Raw genomic sequence first — 19,468 nt, forward strand, 5'->3', positions numbered from 1 at the left:
ATCAGCAATTCTGATCGGAAAGCAATGCTGTTTGCTATTCGCTATTTTTTTTCAGGGCTGTTAGACCAACTGGCAATATTTTATTTTCTGGATCAGGTTAGTTTAGCCAAGAAGTGCAAAGACAAGCAGGGATATAAGTATAATATGCTGGAAATAACAGTATATCTTTCCAATTAGGTTTATTGAGTGTGATGGTGAATTACTGTTATACAGCGTTGTCCATACATATAGGTCCCTAAATGATTTTAACAGACAGTTTAATGATCCTTTTTCCTTTTATGCTGCACAATACCCTTTCAGGAAAAGTAAATAATTTTGTCTGGAGAAAGCTTGTATAAAATAAATTGTCTCCAGCCTTTCTTGCTATATGGAGTCAGATGATCTATATTGATCTTGCTTTCTTTTTTTTTGAATTGGATTTTGCTTGCAGGAGTGACATGCACGTTTGTGTAGCAGAACACTTCTGACAGCCATAGCCATGTATAAAGCAGCTCCATTAGGTTTTCATGCTAACTCCGAAGGGCCTGCATTACGATATTAAGACACTAGGTAAGAGCAGGCCCTTCCATTATGTACTAAACCGTGGTTTGTATTTAGAAAACAACTCCCTGATATGCAAGTATTTTTAGCTGCATTTATTGTAGCCACAGTGCTTCTTAACCGTTCAACACTCCTGGCATTTTGAAAAGCCACAAACCTTTTCCTTACGTGGTTACATCTTTATATTTATCTGTTAATCAGGCTGTTTCAGCCTCAAGAAACCTGAAATTGCAGGTGACTGTGAGGAAAAAAGCTGAATGGGGTCTATTTTTTGGAGGGAGGTGGTCCTTTGGGGAGCCAGGAGTTGGACTTGATCCTTGTGGGTCTCTTCCAATTCAGAAATTCTATGATTCTGTTGTTTGCTGTCATACTAATTTAATGAACTTGAATTCAACGTTGGTGTCAAACAAAACAGTCTGAAGCTGCAGAGTTAATGGAGTTATTTGATATCTGATTATTTTTAAATCTTACTGCTGCACCATGTTGCCTAAAACGTTTCTGTATTTTTTATGTGACTTTTTAACTAATATTATTTGCAGTGTTCCAGACCAGCAGTGGTGCTGCTGTATTTACAGCTGGTATGCAACTTTTCTTTTTAAGCTCTAGTAAATTTTTGAAAATCCCATGTTTGGGGCAGTAAAGCCTCCTTTTTTCTGTAGTATTCAATGTTATTACACAAGAAAATCTGCTAAGAAGGCATACTTTTTCTGGAAATAGTCAGGCTTCGTGGGATATCTCAGCTTTGATCTGTAAATGAAATTAATTTATTCTGTGGCTTTGCATGGGCTTTCTGTTTAGTTTTTCTCTTCCTGAGGCAACTTGAGATGTAAGGAATGGTTAGCATTCTGAGTGCAGGGCTGCTTGCTCTCAGAGGGCACTCAGGCTGGAGAGTGGGGCTGACTGGAGCCTCATGGAAGTAAAATAAAGCATAAAACCTCACACCTGGTATAGAAGTGGCCTGTGGAACAGTACAGGCTGGATGTGCTTTGCAGGAAAGTAGACAAGTTGAATTTGAGTCAACAATCTGCCAACAGTGGTGAGGGCCAACCTCAGAAGTCTTTTCCACTGTAAATTATTCAGTTCTGTGTTGCTGTAAAGAGTGTGCAAGGTAATGAAAATCACTCGTGTCATTTGAGATTACTGAAATCACTCCGATTCTTTTGAATGAGTGCAATAAACGGATTGCCTGATCTTCTTTATAGAGACCCCCAAACTTGCAATGGGAATACATCCAGTGTTTTATATAATGAAAACTTTGGGTTAGCATCTAAATTTATTTTTTTGGCTATTCTGCCCAACAGAAGACTGTAGGAAACATATAAGGCCATACATATGCTAACATGTGTATTTCTTTTTATATATTAATATATATTTAGAACTTAATCTAGAAGTGCTATGTCTATCAACTGCATTTGTAAGGATATCAAAAATTTACAGAAAAAATGAGAAATAGTCTCAGGTGTTGAAACCAGCTTGGATGTATATATAGTATAGAGATTTTTTCGTTTGTTTGCTTGTTTGTTTAGTTTAGTATCAGACCCTGGACAATGTCACATGCTACTCAATATGTTTCAATTTATGTGTTAAAAATAAAGCCCTGACAAAAATACTATCTTGAAAATAAATGATGAGTATCAAACGCTAATGGAGCCATAGCAAGTTTTTCAGAATTGCTACTTGTAATTTTCAGACAGCTGCTGCATTAGATTTTAGTTAATGATTTCATTGCCTTGTTGGAGTTGCTTCCTTGCTGCTCCATTTTGTTGTTGTTTTGTCTTTAACCAGCTCAGTGAAGTGCCATGTGCCTTTTTTGGAGTCTGAAAGCAATTCTTCTCTGTCTGGACTATTCTTTTTCCTTCTGTTCTCAAGATGCATTAACTGCTATTAAAGAAAAAGATCGGTAATGTTAGTGAGTTGTAATTGTTCGCTAAATTACTGCTTCTTATAGCAGAAGTTTTTATACCTGTTCCTTTCTGTTTGCCTTACTGGAAAAAACAAGCTGGAATGCAATTTATAAAATTAGTTATTAGAATCTCTCCATACAAAGGCAACTGAGTTATCAAAAGGAGTAGGAAAAGGTGGGTCTTCTTAACCTGACCTAAAGTAGTTAAAGTAGTACCAGAGAAGTTATTTTAATTTTTATGCTCTGTTTCTGTCCTTGCATGTGCTCTGCACGTGGTCTTTACTTTCTGTAGGTAAGAACTGGTCCCAGAGCATGTGTGCTGAGCCTCTCATGGGATCTGAGTCATTGTTAAAATAAACATTAAAGTTTTTAGTGGCTATCTCTTAGGCTGATTAAAAATAGTAAGATTTGCAAATAAGGCCAATGGTCTCTTTGACTGAAGTGTGTTTAGCTAAGTTGTCTTAAGGGTTAAAACTTACCTAATTAGGCAAGTCATAACCTGCACAGAAAAATATCTAGGAAAAGAAGAAAGCAAAATGCTCATGTTGATCTTTAACTAGAATAAATTATGGGCTATGGGACGTGGCATTAGCAGTGATTTCTGTAAGTGTGGTACACAGGTTCCCAGATGATATCTTTAAGCAAAATTTGTGAGGATCTGAAGTGGTTGGTGGCAGTGTGTGCGTGAGGAGCTCAGCAGTACCAGCAAGCCTCTGTGCGAGGATGGCAGTGTGCTTGAGTTGGGCTGTCACTGGGTCAGATACCACTGGTGACTGAAATTGCTGTTTTGTAAGCATTTTTTTTTTGTTTTCTTAATTAAAACTTGGCACGGTGGAGGTTAGTGTACCTCTGTGTTGCTTCGCTCTTGTGTTGAATTGGCTAGCAGCTTGTATTTCTATCAGATTGCAAGTGTTTTGCTATCCTTGCTTAATGTTGGTTCTAAAACCTTTATTAACATATGTTAATGGGGGTCAGAATCTTAATTACAATTTTAAGGATGATCACTTAGCGATAGCTGCAAGGAGTTGCTCTAACCTGAGAGAAGCTGGAGTGCCCTGGAGCGGTGTCAGCGCGCTGCCACTCCTGGAGCAGGCAGGAAGGTGTCCCAGCTCTGTCCTCATGCCCCCCATGCTTCCCCCACAGCTGCCTTCGGAAGCAGGGAACTGTCATCCATCAGCAGGCCTCATGGAGTAGTGCTTCTACAGAGGAATGGAAAGTAGAAGTATTTGGGGCAAGCCTTTGATTTGACGTTGGTAGTTAAGTCATGAAGTTGCTGAAGAACCAATGCAATGGTTCTGCTGTTTGTAAGACTTAACATTAGAGCAGAACAGAGTTAGTATTCTTACGGGTCTTTGGAAGAGGTGGTATGTTATTACTGATACCTTCAACAAATTTAACTTTAGGGTTTTTATATTAATTCAGTGTATATTTTTCCTGTAGTTTTAATTGGCTGTAGTAACACAAATCCTTCATGGCCACAAATTGTCATAGCACTATTGATTCTTTTTCTTCCTCTCCATCCTCCAAGTATTCATATTCACGTACAGCAGCAGTGCTCTGGTTTGTCAAAGTGGTGTGCTGCTGAACAGCTCCCACAGGCAGCCACATTTCAGCAGAGGATGAGGTCTGTGTGTATGGTTTGTGTATATAATTTGAAAAGTGAATCAGGACGTGAAGTTTGCTAAGTAATTATGGATAATTTTTAAGCTGCTATTTAGTTTTCATCCTTCATTGGAGGAGAATGGCGTCAATATTGAGTAGGTTTTTGGTCGTGCTCTGGTTCAGTATTCAGGCCAATGAAGTGCTCAGTGCAGCTTTTGGGCAGTGAAACAGCTTGAGAGCTGCACGGTGCCTCAGGCTACCAGCTGCTTGCCTAATCGGCCTGGGAGCTGGGTGGAAACAAAGCTGAGACACCAGGTCAGCTGGCTTCAATATTGTTCCCAACTGGAAGAAAGCTGCTTATTGGTTTGAAGTGGCATCCAGTGCCACAGATACACAGCAGCTGTTTGCTCAGAGATGGTGCCAGCACACTTGCCACATCTAGCTGTCCGGTTCCTCTGCAACAAGTCGGTGTTGAGGTATAATCCATATCTTTTTATTCCATTGGGCAACACTGGAAGGTTGCTGAACTCAAAACTATTTCAAGACTGAGCCTTTCCTCATCTGAGTGGGAGGTTTCACAAAGAAGTATGGCATGCACACAAGAGATACCGAAAGGAGAACCTACATAATATCCGTGGACATGTGCAGAAGGAAAGTAGATGCAAAGGACAAAGAGCATTGGGTGGTGTGCCCTGAATTATTCTTCCAGATACTTGGTTAACTTCACTTTGATCGTCAGCAAGGCTCAAAATGTATTCTTGATCAAAAGTGATACGGGCTAAGACATAGAGGAAAGAAAAGTTTCTGTTACTTTCAAATTTTCTTGTTAAGAAATGCCTAAGAGGTTCTGGAGTTTTAGTGAAAAATGTGACAAGTTTGAAGTGTTTAGTTTTGTTAACATTTAAGTTGATAGGATCTGTGCTACTCTGTTTTGTTTGGGAAGATGTAATTTTTTATGCAGTTAGCACTTGGATTTGCAGTAAATGCTAATAAACTTGTTCAAAGGCATTTGTCTGTTTTAATATGCAAGGTATTATATTATATTAATATTATATATTTACAAACGACTTATAATCAGTGATATATTTCTGTAATTATTTCAACATTGTTCATTTCAATATATTTTTAGTGCATTTTCACATGTGATTTTTATTAGACAAGATCCTAAGAAAACAGGCCTAAGCAATCAAACTTGGTCTGTCCATATCTCTCACTGTGTTAATAATTTTAAAACCTGTTGACAAACTGTTGACTTGAAAGGGCAGAGATCTTGAAGAGAAATTATTTCAAATTTTTCCATAGCTGGTGGTGACGCACAGATTGAATGCTGTTAGTAGTACTTCTGGTAAAGGAGAAGACAGAACTCACCCATTGTACGCTACTTTCTGGTAGCATCTGACTGGCAAACTAACTTACTGTTGGCTGTGGTATTTCCTCTTTTCTGCTCATGTATGGTACTGCCCGTGTGCAAACTGACTTAGAAATTGATGAAAGTTTGCATGTAAGACAACACATGACAGAGCAACATTTTTCCACACTGTATAAAAATGATATTAATCAATGAACCTAAAGGGGCAGTAATTAAAAAAAAAAAAAAAAAAAAAAAAGGTGAGACAATATTTTCTAACTTTAAATTATCATGCATTATATTACCATGAAAATCTCTCTTGTATTCAAAATACCACTTGCTTAAATGCTGCTTAGTGTGAACAGTCTTAAGCCAGTTTAGACATCTCTTAATAATTTTGCAAACCACTTTTCTTCTTTTCTTATAAAATCAGGTTTAAATAGAATGCAATGAAAACAGTGAGTCTGTAGAACATCATTTTGTCCATGGGGTTTCTGATATGAAATAAAAACCTGACTTTTTAAACTGATTTCAGTGAAATCAGTCCAATCCTGTGTAGAAAAGTTCTCAAAATGAAAATTAAATTTCCATGATTGTCATCTAAAGAGATTTCTAGTAAAGTCAAGTATATTCAATAAATAGCTAGCATCTTCCTCCAGATGATCCTTAAGGGTCCCTTCCAACTCAGGATATTCTATGATTCTTACTCTTTGTTTTTCACGTGTAAAAAATTGTTAAAACATACTGATTTCAATTTGTTGTCATAAAAAATATTTTTCATGTTAGTTTGAAGCTTAAATCTTACTTATTCTTTGATAATAGCAGTGTGTACTTTGTATTTATGGAAGTTCTTGCATAGGTTCTTGTTTTCCCCTCACACCATACCGGCTTTAAGATGATTGTATGCAGCAGCCTTTCTGCTGCTTGCATTTAATCATGTCTTTTGTATCCTACACATAGCCTTTACAGTTCACTTCTCACACTAATTCTTGAATCATCATGGTTTCAAATATCTCAATAGAAGAATATTTCTCATCACTCTTTTTGAAAATCCTGTCCATTTCTTGTGCCTTTTTACTTTTATATACATAAAGCTTACTGCATATAAATTGGAAGTTCCTTGTGGTACCGTGCAGCCACGTGCAGTTCTGTGCAATCATCATTCAAATCTAGCTGAGATGTACGACTCTGGTGTAGAAATGCAAATGAAATGTTCCATTTCAGCCTCTCTAGGTGGCATTTAGTATCTGTGTAGCCTTGAGCAGCCATGCAGCCATGGGTGTCCCATACCAAATGCTTCCTCTGCTCAGTTACTGGCAGGAAGAAGAGTTGCCAGTCACTTCTTCTTGTAGCCACCTTCAGTTAGATGAAACCTGATTCTGTTGCCTCATCTTTCCGAAATCAGAGGTTTGCCAGCAGTGATGAGAGAGGTATCAAATGAGAAAGGAAGGAGTAAAAACTGTGACTGATGTAGTGGGGAGCAGCAGATGTCATGTGGAAAATTGAGATACACTCAATAAGCATTTTCTACAAACATTTTCATACTGATGTAACTTAGTTATGGGGTGTGAGATGTGAGCATATGAGAGAGAAAGTTTAAGCTTTGAAACGTTTCAGACAGATGGAAGTTTGTGGTTGAAGACAACTTATGTGGAATTACAGGCTAGTGGTGTTCACAGCTTAATGATTCTGTTTTAAAGTGATTTTATGTTATAATTAAAGAGATGTGGTGAAAGAAAATACAAGGAACTGAGTTATTGGAAGCAAGGGAGGTAGAGGCCAACAGCTTTGCTGCTAAGTATCATCCTGCGTAAGAACATAATACAGAGAATTACAGGTTACTCTTGTAGTATTGACTTCAGTGTGCGCTGTTGGCCATCAAAGATTTACTTGAATATATTATTAAAGACAGTATCACAGTAAGTGAATAAGAAAAGATGCTTTGATATGTGTATAACAAATCGTATTAAAGTATATACTTATCTAGGACAGAACAAATCTATGTCTGAATCAGTAAAAAGCATTTAATATTCAGTAGCAGAAAAAACGCCATAATAGTCTGATACTCATTTTACAAATAGGCCGTTAGCACTTGAAGCAGCGTTCAGTTAGTCAGTGTTGCCCTTTGTATAAAAGGAAAAATGGTTTGTCATGTACTCACCTTGCCAAAATGTTGTCCATAGCTTGTTTTTTCCACGTCTCTTCCGTTTTATGTATTGAATGAATTTCAGTACTTGAGAGATCACTTTTCTCTTTCATGTTCACTGTTTTGTAAGCATCTATCACTTATATTCTTGTTGAACTTGAAATCAATAAATCCAATGGAATTTTTGCAAAATCGGTTATTGGATTGTAATGCTTTGCACTTGGGTCTTGTGTTAACTAGTCTATCAAAAATGTTGGCTTCATCTGAATTCCAGTGCCTCTATAGAGTTAATTGACTAAATCTGTAGTGTTAGTAATTCTACTGGTTTGGGAAAATCCATATTCTCCAGGTTGCTTGAGTTATTTCTTTTATTATAGTTTTTAAATAGTAGATATTTTATAGAAATTATTTGAGATACTTCTTCACCATTGTGACAAAATGTCACCATTTTCATAGCACGTAATAGATACTTTTCCTTAAAGGAAATGTTCAGTAGCATTTACATGAGTCATAGAATATGGTATATGTTCCCCAAGCATACTGTTTTCTAGTCTTTGTCAGACTAAGTCACCTTTTATCATTTGTACATTTTATAGTCTTTTTTGCTTTATAAGTCAGAAATATGTATAACAGCAAGTGTTTATTGCTGAGGCAGTATTGCTCTTCACCAGGTTATTTGCATTCCAAGGTTTGAACTTCAAAATTGGCAGTCTTTACACTGAAATCTTGTATTTGTCATCCTTAACAGAAAGGGCTATTGCAAGACATGAAGTCAGAGAAATAGAGCAACGTCATACAGCAGATGGCTCCCGACAAGATGTGACACTGGATGAAGAAGATGATGTGGTGATTATTTACAACAGAGTACCTAAGACTGCCAGCACATCCTTCACAAATATTGCCTATGATCTTTGTGCAAAGAACAAATATCACGTTTTACATATCAATACAACCAAAAATAATCCTGTTATGTCTCTGCAAGATCAGGTAAGATGCTGCATTTGGGATGTTTTTATTAAACAAGAAGAGAGCGCAGAAAACTTTTTTTGCTGTTATACCCATTTATCATCTGAAAGAGTTGGCTTCTGTGTTGCATTTTCCCGTATAAATGAATTTTAATATGTTTATATTTTCTTTGTTGAAAATAATATTTATTAGATAATAGGTTTAGGTTTTTGCTGTGCTACTGGAGGTGGTAAGTACCTCTTCTCAGGAGAAAAACTAAGGTAAAAGGGACATGGCTAAGGCAGTAATGACCTTTGTTATAATTGTGTGTAGTGGTTTATTGTATTGTCAATGGTTTGCCTTTTGGCCTTGTAATAATACTTCCCTATTATCTCCATCTGCAGTGAATGCAGTCTTAAGTGCTCTCCTCTCTGTGTAGTACAAGTGCTGTGCTGTCAGGGCTGTGCTGCTGTCTTTGCTCAGGGCTCACAGGTGATGAAAAACAGGTAGAAAGAAGTGGCTGTAAGGAGCCACTGTAAGTGGGTTGTTTTGCATCCACTTTGAGCTCTTAACTAAACTCATGACAGTCTGCTGTTTTTTTCTTTGGGGGAGGGAAAGAAGTTTTATTTTGTGTGTGTTTTTTTTTTTTATAATTATTTTCCTACTTGTAATGAGTGCAGATTCAGGAAACCTAAGTCAGTGGTCTGAAACAACATTATGTCCTCATCCCTGTCCATAAAATAAATGTTGCCAAACTCTCAGTATGTACTACTGGTTGTATGCTGATCATCTGAAGCTGATATGCAGCAGCAGCAGGAGCTGTTCTGCATTGCAGCATATCAGCACGGAGGCTTCCAGCTCCTTTAAGTGCATGCCTACAGGCAGGAGCAGCTCAGCGCAGCTGCTGTAGTCTGGAGGAGGAGGAAGCAGATGGTATTGGGCACTTCAGTCTCAGTTCTGTATGTGGGAGAAAGATTGAGGTCAGAATCTCAGCATCCAGGACATAGAGTGTGCTTGGGGTGGGACTGGAGACCTGTTTCGTGGAAGCGAGGTCATGTCACTGTTGGGTTCTTGCTGTTGTGAAATATTTCCTAAAATACGCAGGTGGTACTGTGATACATGATTACTGAGATTAAGAGTAAATCTGGCAGTCATCCCTGTAGTCTTGTCCACTGCACAGAACAAATACTGAAGTTCTGTGCACCAAGAGCAGGGAGAATTCCAAAAGATTTAACAAGCCTGTATCTTTTAATTGAAAATTCCTGCTCAAGTCAATCACACTTAGCATTGCACTTCCAACTGCAGTTTCTGTTTCTGTGAATAATTAAATCCATTCAATGCTGGGCATGTATACAGTACTGGCAGTTTTAAATTAATTTGATACTGTGCTATTGTCCAAAGTGGTGATGATTCATGTTGTTTAATTAGACAGTTGATACTCCTCTTCTTCAGTGGTTATTAACTGGGAGATGCTAACAATGAAAAGCTTTATATATTACATAGTTCTTCAAAGAAAAAACATTTCTTTAGCATATTGAAATATGTTGTGTATATGATTAACAACTTCCCATTGCAAGACATAACACACAATTCTGGAGATGTCAAAGGTGCTGAGTAGTAGCTGATGTGTGCTTGCTCCTTGTGGGCTTGGATATGCATGACATATTCACATGCTGCCTTCACCAGTCCCACTGAGTTGAGTGCATTAGCTGTATATATACCACCAGCAATATACATGAACACATCACAAAGGCAAATTTGTCCTTATCAGCGATACTTTCTGTTTAAAAAAAAAAAACAACACCTCCCTGAGCAAGGTGAAGGTTGTCTTAGGCTGACATAAATAAATCAGTAAAATAGTAAGCCCTCTGGTATATACTATTTCTGCTGTACTTTTTCCAAACTATTCTAATTCTGTTACAGATTTTAAGTTCTCTGTCCATCTGTGAAACCTTTACTTCTTGAACGCAATCTGGGAAAAAAAGCTACTTAAAATCCACTCCAAATATAAACTGTAGCTGCTTTGAGATAATCCCGTAAGAGTCCCTAACACATCCATTTTAGTTTCAGATGGATTTTTTCCCAGCTGCCCTGCTCTCTTTTGCAGCTTGCCTGAAAGCAGGATCCTGGGAACTGCCTCTCTTTCCACAGGTTGGGCCTTTTATTTGTAGCGAGCTCAGTGCCACGTTTACCATGTTGCATTTCAGACCTCTGTGGTCTGTAACAAAAACTCTTGCCTTCATTAAAATGGAGAAAACATTTGATTGGAATTTATTTGTTGCTTGCATGTTTCAGTACTGATGTGTTTTGCCCATACAAGTATGCCTTTGTTATGCCTAACTGGATGGCATACCAGCCACACAGACTTTAGCTTTTTTTGTTACATGGAGGAAGTGTCATCTAACATATCTAAAACTAAATTGCTATCTTTCAGCATGTATTCTTGATATATTATTAGAAAAAAGAGGGTATGAGTACATATTTTGTATTTTTGTTGTGAACATACAGAAAATGTGGTATGATTATCCCGCATTTCACTACCTCAACTTGCTGTTTGTAGTTTGTTCTTATATCTCCTGCAGTTTCTCTCCCCATTTTCCTCAAAAAAAAGACAGCTGAAAGCATATAATCTTTCTTCCTAATGTATTCTAAAACAGTGACCTCTCAGAGGATACCAGTCTCATACTGACTTTAGTAATATGTATTTCCTCTACTGGTGATGGTTTCAACAACCATCAGAAGTGGAACAACAGAAAGGTTGCAGTGAGTCAGATAGCAGGGACAGTGTCATCATCTGGTGCTGAACATTTAGGAACTTTTCTCTCCAAGTTAGATGGCCAAGTGCATACTAATGCCCACTACTGCGCATGGGCCATTTCCTTCTATTTTCTTTGTATTTTCTTCTATTTTTTTCTTCTGAGGAAGAGCTGCTCATGCCAGGCAGGTATACTGGCTTTACCGTGGCTGGATTGGTGAACTCCCATCTCTTCATCTCACAAACTTGCTTCTCAGCTGCCCTTGCCTTGAGCTTGCTTGTTGTTTCTCACGGCATTCAGCCAAACCTGTGCTGCTAGCTGGTTTCCAGCGGTCCTGGTCCTCTAATCTGGACGTAGCTGCAAGTTATCAGCCTGTATGACAACTTAGATAGCTAAGCTACCAGTGCCTCCCTATGAAAGGTCTTGAAATCTGAGTCAGGTGTTTCTTGTAATGGTGACACTGTGTTGGTGTGCAGTCTCCCTTGAGAGCTTTCTTCTTCCAGGTCAAATGGAAAATTCTCAGGCTTCTGGTAATCATACCCCCATCTACTTGTAATATCCATTCAGTTATTTAGCAATTGATAGATCTATAAAAAGATGTAAAAGCTGGGGAATTCAGTGTGCAAACATCCACGTGATGCCGGGCCATGGGATAATGACCAGAATACTGGTTTGCATGCATAGATTCCTCTGGACGTGTTCCTCAGACCAAGTATATGCTGAGGTGGTTTTTTTGTTTGTTTGTTTTTTCCTTCTTTTTTTTTCTTTCAGCTCACTGATACTTGCTTAAAATTCTTATCATCCTAGAAACTGAATGCATTTAACTTACCTTTCAGGACATCTTACGCCCCCAGAGTACGTTTGATCTGACTTTTTAATTCAGTGAAACTCAGCTGATTTCTCACTTACTAAAGGCTATGGAGCAACTTTGTAGCTGATTATATAAAAGCACCATGAAACAACTTCACAGGAATTCCATTCGCTTCTATCTGAGGTTACTTTTAAAGTAACCTCAAATTTTTTTCATTGGATTCAAGTTGGATTCAAGTTGAGAAGCTTGCGTGGTCTCTTGAAAGCTCCAGTATCTGCTAAGCCCTGAAAAGAAAAATAAAATTGATCATGTCTGACAGTAAGAATCAGCAAAGAGTATTCTTCTCTGCCCTAAAAATATGTGAATCCAGACTCGTTAGGCTATCTGGGACCTGGAATGCTTCTAATTTTTGCAATGCTGCAAATTATGGGAAAGGGAGAAAAAATCTCTTGCCTGCAAGCTAGATAGAGGTGTTAAAAACTTGTATTCTCATGGGCACAGTGTGTTGCTGAACAATATCTTAAGGCAGATGTAAATGTCGTATAAAACCTTCTTAGCTTCCCTGGTTTTAGTGTTAAAGCTAATAAAAGGCTAGAATATCCAGTCGGGTCTCTGGTATACAGCATAAAATGTAGTTTCTTCTATAATAACCCTGTGTTCATAAAAAAATTATTAGCAAAGTAATTGTAAGACAACCCCCTTTTTATTTATTTATCTATTTATTCTGAAAAAACTGTTACTGGCACATTTCAGGTGAGAAGGCAGATGGTGGTATGGAGGTCTGACAGAGACTGACAGAACTGACCCTTGGGAATTTGCAGTTAACATTTTCCTGTGTCTAGGCCTAGTCTAGTACAAACATAAATCTAGCTGGTGCATCAGAAAACTTGCCAATGGAAGTGTAATTCAAATCTAAGCTTTATTTGCATGCTGGATTATACAAAATAGGTAGCATAGCTGGTTATCTTGGAGAGTTGTATCAACCAGCTGTAGCATTTGGGGGCTTGGGGGTGAAGGGAGGGAGGATAACGTGTACTCTGCATTTAAGAAACTTCTTTCCTAGGTAAAGAAATACTCAGAGCTGAGGCTCCCCACTGAAAATATTTTGTCATTTATCTTAAAAAAGGTACAGTCAATGGAAGTTGGGTTTGTTTCAGTAGTAGCATAAGTAGTCTGACTGGATTCAAAGTCATATAGATACATTATACTTTGTGCTGTAGACAAAACGAGGCAGAAAACCAGTGCAATTTATGAAATGCCATTATATAACATTAAGCGGAGCTTTTCAGATAAACTTGCACCATTTTCCTATGCAATATATGGTTTAAATTGCAAAATGCCTAAGACTGTGAAATCTGTGCACTAAAAAAAATCTGTGTATGAGCACTGCCTGTTAGGAAAAAATGATACCCATTTATTTTACCTGAGTCCAAGAGCCAGTGTTTGAGCGAAAAAAGGTAAATTACCAAGTGTGAGGAAGCAGTAACAGGCCAGTCTTCCCTCTTAAAATCTTCATTGGTCAGTGCTTTATTTCATGTTTCAAGGCACTGTTACAGCTTACAGAGAATGTTAGCATGTTGTTGTGAGCTGTCAAACTTTCATTTCGTGACTCTTTCGTCTCAACTGAGTATCTTTGTGCTTATCTATGTCACTGTATAACAAAAAAGACACTATAGGTTTGCAGGAAATACACATCTGTCTTCTAATTCTTACTGTCAGAAATGGTGTAGCATTGTACTACAACCCAGGCAGTACAAATTTATCATCTTTTCTTTATTATCCAATTCACTAGTTTTGAAATAATTTTCAGAGCTAAATTCTTTGATGTTAAAATATTCTTCTTACCTAATAAAGGCAAGCTACATCAGGATTTGTATGCCCCACTTAATTTAATCATACTTTCTGTTTTGGGGCATGTATCTTATTTTGTTTTTATCTTTGAAATGCAAAACTGTTCCTAGTTACTGTGAAGTTTGCTGGTACCTCTTTTTTCAGCCTTTGTTTAAGGCCTAATTCATGCTTTAACTTGGAAGTTTCACTGAGATGTTAGACTTATGGTAACCATTCAAGGTCATAAACTGTAAATCTAATTTACACTTTATAAATTTACAAAATTTCTGGATTACTCATGCATTGCATTTTGGGAGGGGGGGCCAAATGAACCATTGGATTTGTTTTTTATATCCCAGTAAAATAGGTCTAAGAATATGCTTGTAAGTCTGCTATGCTTTTATTTGAAGAATGGAATACAGGCCAAACAATTCCATCAAAGGTATACTTGCATTTCTACTTAAAGTCAAGAAAATTCTGGATTCCTTTCAAATTACAAATAGGATTCACCAACAAAAATTACATGTATGCATTGTTAATGTTGTTGTCGTAGCTTTTGTTGGATTTCTCTTCTGCTTGCTGTATTCTGCTTTTGGTTAGCGTCCGATCATTAAATTGTGATGATCTAAAAATAGTCATCTATGTGATCGCAAAAAGTCTAACTTTAGTTTGCACAAACTGTTTGGTAATATTCAAAAAAAACTTCAAATGCATTGTAAGATTTTACTTGAACAAAAGCAGAAATAAAAAATCTACCATGTTAGGCAAAGCTTTGTGTGTTCCAGCTGTACTGAAACACTCTGTCTACTTTTACAGGTTCGATTTGTGAAGAACGTGACTTCCTGGAAGGAAATGAAACCAGGATTTTACCATGGACACGTATCTTATTTGGACTTTGCAAAGTATGTTACCCATGGATTTATCTGTTGAGTATCATAGTAGTTTAAATAAGTTGCTTGGCTCCTTCTGGGATATTACTGCCCTCTAGTGATGAATATCTGCTGTTTTTTAAATTCAAGTGCTGAAATTCCTAGGAGGAGCAGTATTTGGTTTGATTTTCACAGTTTTCAATTGTCTTTTTGCATGATAACACATAGATAAATCTTATTTGAAAACTATTTATATACTAGGTTTAGTATTCCTTGGCTGAATGTCAGTTTGTTTTGCTGAAAATTCTCACTTTTCTCTGGGACATTGGTAGTTCTACCTAAGTGATTGTCTTCCCTTTCCGAGAAGCTTTAGATACCTGTTCTAAAATATGTTCCTATCAAGTAATGCCACATCCTTCTTAAGTTATGTAGTTATTCTCTTTCAGAGTATCCCTTTACACTTTATCAAGATATTAAGCTATATTTTAAGCATTTTTTTTCTGGCCTATAGTAATCTGACATGCTGTAAAAAGCATAGAAATAATTCTTGTGGAGTTTAATCCTGCTACTTCTAAAATTAATTTAAAATAAATCACCTCCTGGTGACTTCAAAGGTTGAAGGATCATATCTATATTCTTGCTCACATATGTTTCTATTCTTGTCTTATTTTTACTTCTGGATCTAAAGCTGTGATCCTGAGTAACTTTGTCTTGTGAAACCTCCCCTTCAACTGGCAATTCAATTTTGCTTAGCAGTGCTTCATCCCAGACTTGTAGTATGAGGAAAAAGGCTTAAAATTGAAAATGGATTTTTTAGATCTGAGCGTATTCTGCTGCTGCACAAACAATAGCACCTTTACTTCTTGCTGCTGGTCAGTCCTGAGTAATGATATATTTCTGTGTGCTAGAAATTTTAATTTAATTAAAAGACTTTTTTTTTTCATGTAGAAAATTTTTAGTCATTGCTTTCAATGTTTCATTCTGTTATATACACTAACTTTTAATTCTAGCTTTTTATTATAGAGAATGAAAAGGGGAAGTGAGAGTTTCATGGTTTCCCAGTACAGTAGGTTAGATAATAGAAAATGCTAAAAGCTACAGTAGTGACTGGAAATTACCAATGGCACCAAGTAAAAGCTTGAAGTTTACAAAAAGTACTAGGCAAGAAGTCTTAATGGTAAATCTACCAATAAAATAAAATGCATCAAATTTCATTAGCTTCCCTTCTGCCTTTAAAAGTTAAACATGAATAAACCACTGAACTGAACTCCTATTGGAATAACAGCTTTCTGGAACAGCAAAGATGAATCAAAAATGAATGTCATTTTATACCCTGTTCGCTTCATGAAGCTGAAAACTTTTTCAGATACCAGAAGTCTTTAAAATAATTATATCTAGAAAGCATCTAAGCAATTTCACAGATTTTCTTCATCTGCATCTTCCCTCTAGGACTGCATTATCCTTGTGTACATTGCTGTCCTTTCATCCAAACAGTTAATTTTTTTCCACAACAGCTTATTGTTTCATATTTGTGGTTTTTATTGAAAGATGGCATTTGTACAAAACAGGTTTGGTGGTTTAAATCTTCTTCATGTGTCCCATGAGCTCACGAACTCATTTCATCAAGCTTCCAGCTTGTATCACAGTAAGTAAAAATTAGCTTAGGTAGATGTGTGAGGAAACATTTTTCTGTCTGTGATAGAGAAATCAGTATGGTTACAGATACTATCTTAGGCTCCTATTTAATAAGCAGAGCCATACATCCAAGTAATCAGCCCAGGTAACGGATGGGCTCAGAGTTTTGTCTTCTGTTTGTCAGCGTTTGTCGCTGATAAGTGGAGCCCTGCGAGGAGAACTCTGTGCTCACTGTACAGGGTGGGTTAGGAGGGCAGTGGTAGTAGGAGACAGGAATTCAATATTGAGTGCCCTGTCTGCTTATTATTAATATATATGCAGCTGCTAGAATAATTGAGACATTTCTAGAGTCAGGGTAATTGTATAAACACTTGTAGTATCTGGTGTGTGAGAATATTTTAGTTTAGTTTGTTTTGTTAAATAAATAATCAACCACTGTACTAAGAAAACTGAAATTGAACTGACTTGCACATCCATGTCATGCACTGGGTATAGGGGTGAGTTGAATCATTAAACTTCCTCTCATCTTCGCTGCATATAGATTTCAGTTGTATGTTTCTTCAGTAGAGACAGGTATTTATAGATAGAGGCTTTTAGGTGTTAGATGAGAAACTTTGATTCACCTTTAAAAGACATTTTTTTCCTCTTTTACTTTAGATTTGGTGTTAAAAAGAAACCAATTTACATAAATGTCATAAGAGATCCTATAGAACGACTAGTTTCTTATTATTACTTTCTGCGCTTTGGAGATGATTACAGACCAGGCCTACGAAGGCGAAAACAGGGAGATAAGAAGGTAAAGTACACTTTGCTCTATGTGTTGTTCTTACCAAAGTTAATATGAAAACAATTTAAGAAATATGTACTGATAAAAGCTGAATACAAGTTCTTGTATAGTCATTAGTGATGGTGGTGGCTTTGTAAGTTATAATCTCCCGTTGGTGTAAGTACTGGACCAGAATGTAACATTGACTGTGTTCTTTGTAACCCTATAAGTTAGCTTTATGTTGCAATCTGTTTAAAATTAAATTATTGTTTTTAGTGTTGCAAGTATCACACTAAGTATACTCTTCTTGTTGAAAATTAAGCTAAATACATTTTCCACCAAAAGCTGTGGAACTGCTGATGATTTGGCCTTCACATTTATCTTATTTATCACTAGAAACTCAATTCATGTATTATTTTAATGTAAATATTACAATGAAAATATATAGAGTCTTCTTGAAAGCTGTGGAGTATGAATCATATTTCTCTACTTCTTCCATCTGTCTTAGAAGGCTATGAGAGTAGTTCAGGTAAGCTCATTCAAATCTTGGTTGCTATTACAGCCTCAGAACTATAACCTCATTTAGGGCTCATAAGGTTATTCAGAAAAAAAATCTGTACATCCACTATAATGGTTTACAGTAAGACATTCATCAGAGCGTGTTGCTTTTGCTTTGGACTTTCTTCAAATCAGGAAGGAAAATAAGGTATTAAATAGATTAATAAATAGATTAATATAGTTTATAAGACTACAGCTTTTTTTTTTTTTTTTTAAATGTGGGGGGTGGGGTGGACATGGATTTACTTTACAGGGCCAAACCATTTTTAAGCTTTCAATGGCAATAGTTTTTAAATGAGGCTTTTTTTTTTGTTTTGTAATGAGCTAAGGAAAAATCACGTTGATTACATCTTAGTGCATATGTCTATAAACACCATAACCACCAGAAAATGTAACTAATCATTTTGCATACTTTCTACACTACCCCAAGCAAATGCTGTTTTTTGTTGTTTTTTTTTTAAATCCTGGGTAGGGACCATTCTTCTTTTTTATTTTATTTATTTATTTGTTTTTCTGCTGCTAATTACTCTTCTAGCACTGATCTTGTTACACATCACTTACCTTCCTCTGTTACTGAGGTTTTGGCGCCATCTTCTGCTACTGCATTTCAGTTTGTCCAGGCATCCTACAGCACAGACGGAGGAACGCTTCAAGCAGAACAGTAAATTATATCATGTTTTAAAAGACTTAGGGAGATGATTTGATGTTATGGTATTGTTAAAGCATTTTTAAAAAGAGACCTAGGATCCAGTCCATACCATACCATAACTCGCCACTTTCCGAGGCGATCGTCTCCGGGGCAGACGCGTTCTGCAGCGGAGCGGGGGATCGGACAGGCGTGCTAATTTCTCCGGCACCGAGCCCACTCGAGGGAGCCCCCAGGACCCGGCAGCCCTCGTGAGGGAGGTGAACGAGGCGAGAACGAGGCGTAGGCGGAGCCAGCAGCGCCCCCTCCCCGGCCGTTCAAAAGCTGCCCCTAGGGAGCGCAGGCGACCAGGACTGGCAAACAGGGCGTGGCACGTCAGAAGGGAGTGGCGCGGCAGTTAACAGGGCGTGGCACAACAGATAGGAGGGCGGGGCAGTTAACAGAACAGCCAAACAGGGCGTGGCGCGTGAGAAGGGAGTGGCGCGGCAGTTAGCATGACAGTTAACAGGACGGGCAAACAGGGCGTGGCACGTCAGAAGGGAGGGCGGGGCAGTTAGCACGGCTGTTAATACGATGGGCAAACAGGGTGTGGCGCGTCAGAAAGGAGTGGCACAGCAGCTAGCACAGCAGTTAACAGGATGGGCAAACAGGGCGTGGCATGTCAGAAGGGAGGGCGGGGCAGTTAACAGGATGGGTAAAGAGGGCATGGTGCATCAGAAGGGAGTGGTGTGGCAGTTAGCGCGGCAGTTTGCGCAGGCATGGCGAGCAGGAAGGGCAGAGGATTCCCCCCATCCATCCGAACACCTCCTCCAACAGTGGTCTACCGCTAGCTCAGCTGCAATGGTGTACACCAGGCACAGTGTGCTCTCTAGGAAGTCTGTTCACACCCAGACCGACTGCCCGCTCAAAACTGCAGCAGTTCAGGTCTCCGGGTGCAGGGAGTGCCTGCGCCTGTCGCTACCACCTGTGGGGGGCAGAGAGACTGTGTGCGTCAGGTGCGAGCAGGAAGATGACCTGGTCTGCCTCATGGCAGAACTCAAGGAGGAGGTTGAGAGGTTGAGGGATATCAGGGAGCGTGAGTGGGAGATAGACTTGTGGAACTGAAGGACAGGC

The 19,468-nt window shown here is 38.1% G+C and overlaps 1 protein-coding gene across 1 annotated transcript in view; it reads left to right on the top strand.

Moving 5' to 3' along the window:
- HS2ST1 (heparan sulfate 2-O-sulfotransferase 1) overlaps positions 1 to 19,468 on the top strand; it is an 83,668-nt gene that overhangs the window by 50,393 nt on the left and 13,807 nt on the right. The window contains exons 2-4 of the mRNA XM_084290805.1: positions 8,288 to 8,526; positions 14,698 to 14,783; positions 17,043 to 17,181. Of these exons, the coding sequence (XP_084146931.1) occupies positions 8,288 to 8,526; positions 14,698 to 14,783; positions 17,043 to 17,181 (464 nt within the window). The remainder of the gene's footprint in view (positions 1 to 8,287; positions 8,527 to 14,697; positions 14,784 to 17,042; positions 17,182 to 19,468) is intronic.

Source organism: Netta rufina (assembly GCF_964035555.1).
Source record: "Netta rufina genome assembly, chromosome: 8".
In the NCBI taxonomy this organism is placed as follows: Eukaryota; Metazoa; Chordata; class Aves; order Anseriformes; family Anatidae; genus Netta; species Netta rufina.